The 11,597-nt window shown below is 57.3% G+C and overlaps 2 protein-coding genes across 3 annotated transcripts; both read left to right on the forward strand.

Annotated features, from left to right (window-relative positions):
* Positions 1 to 7,232: 7,232 nt before the first annotated feature.
* On the forward strand, positions 7,233 to 8,581 carry ZNRD2 (zinc ribbon domain containing 2; the record flags this gene model as incomplete). Its single annotated transcript, XM_079788532.1, has 4 exons — positions 7,233 to 7,388; positions 7,484 to 7,635; positions 7,767 to 7,851; positions 8,238 to 8,581. The coding sequence occupies exons 1-4, from the start codon at positions 7,370 to 7,372 to the stop codon at positions 8,579 to 8,581; spliced, it is 600 nt and encodes a 199-aa protein (XP_079644658.1). The 5' UTR covers positions 7,233 to 7,369.
* A 515-nt stretch (positions 8,582 to 9,096) lies between these two features.
* On the forward strand, positions 9,097 to 10,899 carry FAM89B (family with sequence similarity 89 member B; the record flags this gene model as incomplete). Of its 2 annotated transcripts, none has more annotated exons than XM_079788530.1 (2): positions 9,097 to 9,717; positions 10,112 to 10,899. In XM_079788530.1, the coding sequence occupies 2 exons, from the start codon at positions 9,097 to 9,099 to the stop codon at positions 10,388 to 10,390; spliced, it is 900 nt and encodes a 299-aa protein (XP_079644656.1). In that variant the 3' UTR covers positions 10,391 to 10,899. The 2 variants fall into 2 exon arrangements, with proteins under 2 accessions (XP_079644656.1, XP_079644657.1); XM_079788531.1 differs by having other exon boundaries at positions 10,102 to 10,398.
* Positions 10,900 to 11,597: the final 698 nt, after the last annotated feature.

An 11,597-nucleotide genomic window follows, 5' to 3' on the forward strand; every position in this document is an offset into this window, starting at 1 on the left:
GCCAGATTCCTCGGGGCGGGGCGGGGCGGGGCGGGGGGCCGGCCTAGACCGCTGCCCGCCCCATCGGAGCGGGAAACCGAGGCTGGGGCGGAGGAGCAGCGATGCCCAGGTCCCGCGCGGAGGGGAGTCCAGGTGCGGCTGGAGCCCAGGCCTCTCGCCAGCCCCTCTTGCACATGTGGGGGTCCTGTCACCCCGCCACCTCTCCGCTGTGCTGGCGCACTCCCTTTGGCCAGGGGCTCAGTGAGGGGTCCCTGAAAAGGAGCTGGAAGAACAAAGCTGGAAACCAGCTTTCCTGTCAGCCCCCCCCCCCCCCTTTTTTTAATAGGGACCTAGGGAGTGAGGAGGTAATGGTAAGGAACAAGACCGGGAGAATGAGGAGAGGAAGGGGGAGGGGGAAGGGTCGGGTGTGCTCCTGGAGGGAGAGTACCCAGCCCCCCCCCCCTTTAAATGGCTTCTGGTGCCCACCCTGTACCCCCTCCCCCTTCTGCATGTCTGGCCGGGCTGGCGGGGCTGGCTCTGGGCCTCAGACACTCTGGAATCGCCAAGGTCTGAGCTCAGGGTCTGGCCCCCTTCCCAGGCTAACAGCCGGGAGGAGGGGGGTGCTGCCTGAGGGCCCAGGGGCCCCAGGGCAGGGGTTGGCAGGGGCTGGGGCAAGGCCTTGAGTTTGGTCAAGGCTGGAGAGGAGCCAGGCCTGTCCACCGGTCTGGAAGGGAGGCCTGGAGGGCTACAGTGTCCTGGGGCCCAGGCCACAAGGGGGAAGGCCTGGCCAGGACACCCCAGGATTCAGCCTCTGACTCACAGAACTCAGCAGGGGGTGGGTGTGACCAGGGTATATCCAGAGCAAGACACTACCCAGTCAGGGTGGCACCAAACCCTCTCCTGCTGGGCAGCAGGGATGGCAGTGTGACTGAGGACGGGGGTTCGGGGTCGGCCCTTCAGGCACACCTGTCCCAGGAGCCCCTGGCCTTCACTGTGAGGGTAGGTTTACTCGGGTCGTTTCGGGAGGGCTGAGGGGAACCTTTCCTGGAGTCCCTGCCTGAATGCTCAGGCGGGTGTTGCAGGGGTGGGACAGGAGCTGTCCCTGTCCCCAGGGCAGGAGAGGGTGGGCGGGGCAGCCCCACCTGCCCCCAGGGCTCAGGTCACACACTGAGGTGGGAGTAATACTGAGTGCTTACCACCTGCCAGGTGTATGGCTGAACATTTTAAAAATATGTTTTTATTGATTTTATTTTTTAAATATATTTTATTGTTTTTTTACAGAGAGGAAGGGAAAGGGATAGAGAGTTAGAAACATGGATGAGAGAGAAACATCGATCAGCTGCCTCCTGCACACTCCCTACTGGGGATGTGCCCGCAACCAAGGTACATGCCCTTGACCGGAATCGAACCCGGGACCCTTCAGTCTACAGGCAGACGCTCTATCCACTGAGCCAAACCAGCCAGGGCTGTTTTTGTTGATTTTAAAGAGAAAGTAAGGGAGATGGATAGAGAGATAGAAACATGGGTGAGAGAGCCTCCTGCACACCCCCTGCTGGGGATCAGCAGAGACCCCCAGCAGAGAGCGCAGTGCCTGTGCCCCTGCAGCCGCAGGGAGGGAGCTAGGGAGGAGGTATTACCTAGTCTGCTCCTGGCCAGTCGGGCCTCCCAGGAGAGCCTGGGTGGATACAGCACACACTAGCCTGTGGCACAGAGCAGGGAGACCAGGATGCACAGTGGATCTGCAGGCAGACTGCGACAGCCCACACATGCTGTCTTTGGCTCGGCCACCTTTTCTGTCCTCATCTGTGCCACCACCCCAGCCACCCCACCTCCTAGAATCTACGGCACGTTGTCATGCCTCCAAGATGTATGTTCTCCTCTAAGTCCGAGGAGACCATGACCTCTGTGGTCATCCAGATCCTTTCTGCTGCCTCACAGGTCTCCCCTCCACCACGTCTACCTGCTCCGGTCTGTCCCTCCTCCACCTGGTGCCAGAGTTGCCTTGATTCCAGCCATACTACTGCTCTGATTTAAAAACCTCCAACGGCCCGGCTGGCATGGCTCAGTGGTTTAGCGTCGACCTATGAAACAGAAGGTCCATGGTTCGATTCCTGGTTAGGGCACATGCCTGGGTTGCGGGCTCAATCCCCAGTGAGGGAGTGCGGGAGGCAGCCAATCCATGATTCTCTCTCAGCATTGATGTTTCTATCTCTCCCTGCCTCTCCCTTCCTCTCTAAAATCAATAATATATATATATATATATATATATATATATATATATATATATATACACAAACCTCAATAAAAAAACAACAACAACAAACAAACCTCCAATGGCTTCTCATTGCTCACCTGTACCTACAAAGTTTGGCTCAGTGGATAGAGTGTCGGCCTGTGGACTGAAGGGTCCCAGGTTCCATTCCTGTCAAGGGCACGTACCTCAGTTGCAGGCTCCTCCCCGGCCCAGGCCCTGTTCGGGGCTCCTGCAGGAGGCAACCAACCCTGTTTCTCTCACATTGATATTTCTCTCTGTCTTTCCCTCTTCCTTCCACTCTCTCTAAAAATTGATGGAAAAATATCCTCGGGTGAGGATTTAAAAAAAAAAAAAGATGCTGAGCTCAGTTCTCTGCCTGAGTAATTGCTGTTGGCTTTCTGCCTTTGGGAGGTATCTCTGTATGTCTTTTTCTAAACCAGCCATGTAGGCCCTCTGGGTCACATTACCTGTTGGTTTCCTGCTGGAAACAGCTTGAAGCGTTATGAGTTTAACTACTTGCTCACTGTCTGTCTCCCTGACCTCCCACGATGGCCTCCCGAACTCCAGATCTTACTCAGGGCCGCACACAGAGGCTGCTGAGGTTTGTTGACTGAATGGAGCGAGGCCACCAGAGCACCCAGCATTTACTGTGTACTTCACACGGTTACCGTGTTTCACCCTCCCAGCCGCTCTGCACGGGGAAACCGTGCCTCTGCTAGATGCAACAATCAGACTCAGGTCATTGGGTGATAAGATGTGGGGCCTTGCCGAAACCGGTTTGGCTCAGTGGATAGAGCGTCGGCCTGCAGACTGAAGGGTCCCAGGTTCGATTCCGGTCAAGGGCATGTGCCTTGGTTGCGGGCACATTCCCGATGGGGGGTGTGCAGGAGGCAGCTGATCGATGTTTCTCTCTCATCGATGTTTCTAACTCTCTATCTCTCTCCCTTCCTCTCTGTAAAAAATCAATAAAATATATATATATTAAAAAAAAAGATGTGGGGCCTGAGCTCAGGTCTTCCTGACCCAAAACCTACACAGGGCTCCTGAGGGGGTCCCACGGATGTCCTCAAATAGGTGCGTGGGCCCGAGGGCAATGAAGGGCTTTGCTGGCCTGGGACAAAGGGCCCAGGGACGGATTGGACTGCTTCAATGTTAGGGAAGGGTTCCTTATGCAGAGGGGTTCTTGAAGCCCAGGAGAGGCAAGGGACTTGGCTGAAGTGACCCAGTTGGTCACCTGGAGAGCCAGGACTCAAACCCAGGCTCCCAATGCCTCGGTAGGGGGATTGGCTGGACAGGGCAGCCGCCGCCTGCATAAGGGAAGTTAGGTTTCAGGAGGCGGCACAGCACAGCGGTTGTTTTCTGGCACTGATTTTTCCTGGCTGCGTCCTGTACCAGCTATGTGAACTGGGAACATCTCTCAACTTCTCTATGCCTCCATTTCCTCATTTTTAAGCAGACAATCAAATGCGCTTACATTTAGGAAGTCCTCAGTAGATGCCGGCCACATAATGAGTACTCAGCAGGCAAATTCTTTTCACTGTTATCTGGGCCTGGGAGCCAGGACGGGCTGGCGGCGGGGAGGAGAGGTACCGTTAAAAGAGCTGACCTTTGCCAGCTCTGTGCCTCTTCTCTGGTTTCTGAATGTTTTGGGGAAGCTTCTAGGCACTGGGGGTGGGTAGCTGGGGACTGCACATCCGCTCTGAAGATGAGGGCTGGAAATGTCAGAGGCCGCAGGGGACAGGCTGCCCTTGAAGCCTATGTCTCCCAAGACACTTTGCTGAACGTGGCTGTCACTGAGTCCGTCTGACGTGCCAGATACTGTGATGAAGGGCACTGAGCGATGGGCTTGGGAAATGAAATGAACCTATCTTCACTCTTTTAAAAATATATATTTTTATTGATTTCAGAGAGGAAGGGAGAGGGAGAGAGAGATAGAGCATCAATGATGAGAGAGAATCATTGATTGGCTGCCTCCTGCATGCCCCATACTGGGGATTGAGCCTGCAACCCCCTGGTTCATAGGTCGACGCTCAACCACTGAGCCATGCCGGCAGGCTATCTTCACTCCTGATAAATCAGAGAGGATCTTCTGCCCCGACCCTCGTCTCCACCTTTCAAATGCAGGTAAAGCCCACTGGTGAGAATTAGGCTGCAGGCGTGGGCTGTCTGAGTGGAGCCCCAGCCCTGCCACGTCCCAGCAGGGTGCCCGTGGATAAATTGCTTAACCCATCCAAGCCTCAGCTTCCCCACCTGCAAATTGGGGATAATGATAAGATCTAACTCATAGCATTGTCCTAAGGATTAAATGAGAGAATTCATGAAAAACTCTTAGCACAGTGCCGGCCCAAAGAAAAATACACCAAAAGTTGAGTATTATTATTTTTATCACTGCATCATCTGGCCCTGGCCTGTTTCACAGCGATGTCATATCCATTCACGTTGCAGTGACAAAACAAAAGGAAAGTTGACCCCTTTTCAGAAACTGTTAGTGTGAAAATACAACAATGAAAGTTAGGATTTTTCAGAGCCACAGCTATGCCGCGTAAGCCACTTGCTGCCGTGTGAGGCAGTGAAGGGGGGACTGTATTGAGCTGTGTGTGAAAATGCCACCATTGTGTGTGCTGTCACTCAGGAACGGGCCTCACTACTGCCATGCCAACAGTGCCACAGGGGTTGGGCTGCTCACAGAGGATGGGCTAAATTATTTGGTGAGGGACGGGTATGAACGAGCCCAAGCTCACTGCTTCCCAGGCAACTGGTCTGCCGACCATGACTGCTGTAAGTTGGCTTTAACACCAGCTCTTCTGGGACCTTCTACGTGCCCACCCCTGTCAAGGACTGGGAAGGACTCAGGAGTATAGAGTCCTTTACCTTGTGCCCACTCAGTGATGGCTGGCATGCTGCCATGCCTGGTACAATGATGGAGACCATCTGGGCAGCACAAGGTCGATCAACAGCTTGATTCCGGACATCGGCAGGGCGCTCTAGAGTCTCTACATGGTTTGATCAGCTGTGATGTTTCCCCAGTCAGCGGAAAACATTGCCGTGCAAAGCCCTCTATGGGCGGCAGGGCTATTACTGACATTATCTATTTCACATTTGGGACTTCTTGACTCAGCAGCCTCAGCCACACTGCCTTCCAGCTGGAGCTGCCCTGCTCAGCAGGTACAATGCCTGTTTGGCAGATTGAGGAATTGAAGTCCAGAGAGGTGAGGTCAACCACTCCAGGTGACAGCCAGGAAGCAGCAGATGCAGGATCAAACCTGGGCCTGCCTGCTCCCAGGCCTGTGCCTGGTCCAGCTCCTGTAGAACTTGAGGCAGGGAGGGGCCCTGAATGGAGAAAGGGGATGGGAACCCCCTCGAGTGGTGGGAGAGGAAGAATGCAGGGAGGGTGGGAGATGAGAGGGCGCAGGGCCAGATTTGTAGGACCTTGGAGACCATAGTAAGGACTTTGGATTTTCATCTAAATGTGATGGGGAGATGCCAGAAGGTTTTAAGCAAAATAGTGACATGATTTGATTTCTATTTTAAAAGAATTACTCAGTTTCCTGCTCTGTAAAATGGGGATAACTGTAGTACCACCCCCATAAGGTTGTCATGAGGAAATGAAAGGGACTAAGTGGGAGGATGAGTGTAAGGGTCTTCGTTGGTGCCAGGCAGACAGGCTGTTGAATGGATATTGGCCATGACGATGACACAGAAGGTGCATTGAAGAATTCAGGGTGAGGCTGGGAGCCGAAGAGAGCGAGGACCTGGAAGGTCTATGCATACAGGTTAGAATCCAAGAATCCGTCTAGTCAGCTTGGCAGGACTGACGTGAGGCCAGGTCCCGAGTCAGGGACACTGCCAGGAGAGGGAGAGAGTGAAGAGGGCTCAGGCTCTCCAAGTAAGCAAGAGGCAGCAAGGACCAGAAAATGGCAGTTCCATTTTTTTATTTTTGTTAATCCTCACCTGAGGATATTTTTCCATTGATTCTTAGAGAGAGTGGAAGGGAGACAGAGAAACATCAGTATGAGAGAAACACATCAGTTGTTTGCCTCCTGAATGCAGGGTGTGGGGGCCAGGATGCAGCCTGCAACTGAGGTACATGCTCTTGACAGGAATCGAACCAGGGACCCTTCAGTACACAAGTCGATGCTCTAACCACTGAGCAACTGGCTAGGGCAAAATAGCAGCTCCAAAGAGTCTAAGAAGAAGATGGAGCTGGGAGGGCACTCAACCTTCAGGTTATATTGCAGAAGCATGTGCTGTCTAACCAAAGGAGGAGGTTGCAGATGAGATTATGGGACGGGCTGCGCATCTGGAGTCCACTGCCTGCCCCATCTGGCTTCGCCAAACCTAAAAAGGGAGAGGATGTGTATGGAAAAGGACAGAGAAAATAGAAAACAATCCCCAAGACCAATGTTAGGGAGCACGAGTCATTTTAATAGCAACCCACCCAAGAAAAGCATAATGGTTACAGAAAAACAAGCCCTTCACCCTCACTCTCCAGCAAGCATTCCTCAGCTGTGGCCGCTCCCGGAACTGCGCATGCCCAGTGCAGTGTTTTTAAGCACCAGGCTTTTTGAGGGCTTAACTTCAAAAAAAGTTAGGAGCTGACTCTGTGATCAGTCCCAGGCCTTAGGGTAGGTAGGGGCTGGAGAGACGGAGGCACCAAACATGCAAACAGGCTGAACGGTACAGAAAGTGAGGATGGTCTGCTGGCCCGCCGTGCAGGTTGAAGTGATCAGTACTGAGGCCTGAAAAGGCTCCACGCGAGCGCCAGGGCCCGTGTGCCATTAGCGAGGGTGTGACGACGCCACGGCCGCGCCCGTCAAGGGTCCGGCCGGTGCGGAAAGGGAAACCCCCGGGGAGGCGGGGCCGGCGCGCAGAACGGCGCCTGCGCAGTCACTCCCGTGCGCTGCGAGCGGAGCGGAGTCACCGCGGGGAAGTCCCTCCTCCTGGGCTCCCGCTGGGTCGCGAGCGGCGCTGGGTGGGCTGCAGCAGACACGCCTCACTCGGGGCGTCGAGACTTCCGGGAAGCCTCTGGGCGTCATTTCCGCCCTCGTCCCCCGCCCCGCCCGGAGGGGGAGGAGCCGGAGACAGGCGCTCTGCCTGTGCGTCACTTCCATTGAGCCGAGCGGCGACAACGGCAACATGGCCCTGAACGGTGCAGGTGAGGACTTGAGCTGCGGGGTCCGCGGCTGCGGGGTCCGGGAGGCCACCTGCTTCGGCGACAGCACCAGGTCCCTTGTGCCTTTCTTTCCCCAGAAGTCGACGATTTCTCCTGGGAGCCTCCGACCGAAGCGGAAACGAAGGTGCTGCAAGCTCGGCGGGAGCGGCAGAATCGCATCTCCTCGCTCATGGGCGATTACCTGCTGCGTGGCTACCGCATGCTGGGCGACACGTGCGCGGACTGTGGGGTGAGGAGGGACTCGGAATGTGGGAGCAGGGGTGGGGCACAGACTAGGCCGCACGGCCCTTCCCCAGCCTCTCCTCTCCGGTCCCTGTGGCCTGGCGTCTCACCCCAGCCCCTGTGCTTTCTGACCCATAGACGATCCTCCTCCAAAACAAACAGCGGCAGATCTACTGCGTGGCTTGTCAGGAGCTGGATTCAGACGTGGATAAAGATAATCCGGGTGAGGGGCTGCGCGTGCTTGGTGGACAAGCGTGGTGCTAGAACCCTGGGGACAGGAGTGCTGGGAGGTGACAGTGGGTCCTTGAGTGGGACGGAGGTGAGGCGCTCTCTCCTCTTAGCTCTATAAAGGAGCGTTCATTCAGTAAGAGCGATGAGCACTTCCTGTGTGCCAGACACAGGGAGGGTCCCAGCTCCATGAGGCATAGTCCTGATGAGACAGATGACTCCAGGACATAAGTAAATACGTTAGAAAAAGAAAATGAATGAGTTGCCCTATAGAGTGGCAGGGAAGCACGTAAAGAGCAGAGCAGTAGAGAGTTAGGAGGTGGCTCATGGCCGAGGTGGGCCAGGCATCCTGACCATTGTACTCGGTTTCTCCTCTTTTAGCTCTGAATGCCCAGGCTGCCCTCTCCCAAGCTCGAGAGCACCAGCTCGCCTCTGCCCTGGACCCCCCCTCAGGCTCTCGGCCCGCCCCTCAGCCCCCAGTCCCCCGTCCAGAGCACTGTGAGGGAGCCGCAGCAGGGCTCAAGGCAGCCCAGGGGCCGGCCCCTCCTGCTGTGCCCCCAAATGCAGACGTCATGGCCAGCACACAGGAGGCCCTCCTGCGGAAGCTGACCTGGGCCTCCGCTGAACTGGGCTCTAGCACCTCCCTGGAGGCCAGCATCCAGCTGTGCAGCCTCATCCGGGCTTGTGCTGAAGCCCTGCAAAGCCTGCAGCAGCTGCAACACTGAGAGACCCGCTTGAGAAAAACCCGCAGAAAAACAGCTGTTCCTCTCGTGTGGTTTGTTCTTCCCGTGGTTCCGAGTGTGCATGTTAGCCCCAGCGGCACGCACCTTTTTCCTGCTTTTGGTCTCTCTCCCTCCCACCATCTAATCTCCTTGATGTCCCGAGACATGAGTTGGGCTTGTTTCTGCTCAGTTTCCCCACTGGGGGGGGGGGGGGGGTGATGGGGAGGGAGAGGACTCTGATAGTTGCCTCCTCAAAGTCAGGAACAGGAGGGATGGGCCTCTGAGCCACCCAGTCCTCCTTCTCCAGCCTTCAGTGAGACGGGGATCCCAGTCCCCTTGGTAGCTTCTTCCCTGCCCAGCCCGGGTACTCAGACACTCACAAGGCATCAGGTTGCACGTTGTGGACCAAGTATGGCTTTACCCCAGCCTCCTGACCCCCACTTTTAGATCCTTTTCCTTGGGAGTTGTAATTGGACAGGATAATTAAACAGTGTTGGGGGGAGCATAAAGGACTGTGAATGAACCGTGGCCGCCGCTTTTGGTCTCTTCCCTCCCCACTTTTCTGTCTCCCTTGTCACTCATTCCCTTTACTCAGCTTTCCGGCACAGGGAGAGGGAGGGCACTTGGGCCCGCCGCCGTTGCCCTTTAAGAGAGGCCCCGCCCATGCGGAGGGGGTGGGCCAGGGGCGGAGTCGGGGCGTCGGGGTAGGAACAAAGCGCGGCCTGCGGGCGGCGGCTGGGCTCGGCCGGTGGGGCCCCGGGGTGCGGGCCCCGAGGGCGGCGGCCCGAGCGGAACGTTGGAGGGAAGGAGTCGGCCTCGTCGTCCGCGCCGGCCCGGCCATGAATGGGTTGCCTTCGGCCGAGGCGCCGGGCGGCACGGGCTGCGCCCTGGCCGGACTCCCGCCGCTGCCGCGCGGCCTCAGCGGTCTCCTTAACGCGAGCGGCGGCTCGTGGCGGGAGCTGGAGCGCGTCTACAGCCAGCGCAGCCGCATCCACGACGAGCTGAGCCGAGCGGCCCGCGTCCCTGAAGGGCCCCGCGGCGCCACGGGCGCTGCCAACGCCGGACCTGCCGCCGGTGCCCCCGGCCCGCGGCGCCCTGTCAACCTCGACTCGGCTTTAGCGGCGCTGCGCAAAGAGATGGTGAGTAGCTGGGCCCGGGCCAGGGGGTTTGGGTGGGAGAGGGTGGGTGCTGCTGCCCAATAGGAGGGTCCCGAGGTGGGGTGGAGTGCAGAGCGCGGAACCAGCGCGGCCTGGGTCTCAGAGGACATGCAGGAGCCGGCTGGGTCAGAAGGGACATGGTAACAGTAATTACAGTTACCGTTATGGCAGTAGTTCCATGTGCTTTTAAACGCTTTACTCGTATTTCATTCCGTCCTGACAGATAAAGGTTAGTGACTTGCTAGAGTCACAGCCTGCAGGTGGTGTCTATGTCCACAGACATGAGTACTTAGAAAGTGGGGGAAGATGGCGAGGGCTGTGGCGGGGCTGAGGGTGGCCTGGACCCCAACCCCAGCCCACCCTCAGTCTTTTGCAGGTGGGGTTGCGGCAGTTGGACATGTCCCTGCTGTGCCAGCTGTGGGGCCTGTACGAGTCTATCCAGGACTACAAGCACCTGTGCCAAGACTTGAGCCTGTGCCAGGACCTGTCGTCTTCCCTGCATTCAGACAGCTCCTACCCGCCTGATGCTGGCCTATCTGATGACGACGAACCTCCTGATGCCAGCCTGCCCCCAGACCCACCTCCCCTCACTGTGCCCCAGACGCACAATGCCCGTGACCAGTGGCTGCAAGATGCCTTCCATATCAACCTCTGAAGAGCTGGGGGGCGGGGGGCATGTACCCATGCAAAAGGCTCAGAAACTTACCCTCCACAAGTACTCAGACTATAGTGCCTGCTTTCCCCCATACCACCTCACTCCACAGGAGGGCGAGGCCTGGGTCCCCTGGAGGGGCTGGCACTGGGGCAGGCGCCTGGGCTACAGCCTCTGCCCTTGGCACTAGACCTCCACTTGTTCCACATGTATGCACCTCAGCTTAGCCAGCCTCCGTCTGTCAGCGGGCCCAAAGCACTTCGCTCTCCCTCGGTATCTCTGGGATTGGGATGCGTGTCTGGCCCCCATCTCCTTTTCACCTTCTGCTGCTGTTGGCAGCTGCTGGCTCAGGGGCATGCCACCTCTGGTCCCTGGTTCCACTGCCCTCGACAAGGGCTCCAGGACCCAATCTTGCACCTGCCCACAGCCTGGAGGGCCAAGACTCTGTGCAGGATATTTAAGTTTAGGGGCCAGCCCCCTGGGCGCATAGATAAATAAATACTCTCAGCGTTCCAGTGTTCTGACTGCTTGGTTCTGGGGCGGGAAGATAGCGGTGTTTCTGGCAAGTGCGGTCCCGTGCTCCGCCGGCAGGTGGCGCCGGGAGCCTGGGTGAGAAAGGTTTGGCGGCGGCGGGGTGCGAATCCTCCCCCAGACGGAATGTGGAGCTTTCCAAGTTGGCCCAGCCTGGTCCCGCGGTTGTGTGTCTGCGGGCGAGTCACTTCCCCTCTGGCCGGAGGCCTGGGAGCCCAACCTCCTTCCCCACTCACTTTGGGCCTTCCTGGCCGGCCTGGAGGGGAGGAGAAGGAGCCGCCCATCTTAAGGAGAGAAATTTTCCACCCCGAGTCGAGTGGGGGCGGAGTTGGAGCAGCAGCAGCACAGGAAATGGGTGGGCCAGAGCTGGCAGGCCAAGGGGCCCCTCGGAGGGAGAGGAAGGCGCTTCTGGGAAGGGCCTGGGAGCTAGTGAGTGCCCTATGGGTGGGAGGAAAGAGCTGCAGAGGTAGAAGGGGGTGAAGTCGCCATCCCAGGTCTCCCAGAAGCCAAGCAAGCCCTGAAGGAGAGATGGCGGTCAGTGCCCCAGGCTTTGGAGCATAAGACAAGGTCCCAGACACCCCCATTCCTCAGTCTCATACAGACAGCCTGGCCCCGCCCCACAGCACTTGGGACCTTGAAGGTTGTAAGTTAAAAGACTTACAGAGGAAATTGAGGACCA

This window comes from Cnephaeus nilssonii (genome assembly GCF_951640355.1).
Source record: "Cnephaeus nilssonii genome assembly, chromosome: 13".
NCBI lineage: Eukaryota > Metazoa > Chordata > Mammalia > Chiroptera > Vespertilionidae > Cnephaeus > Cnephaeus nilssonii.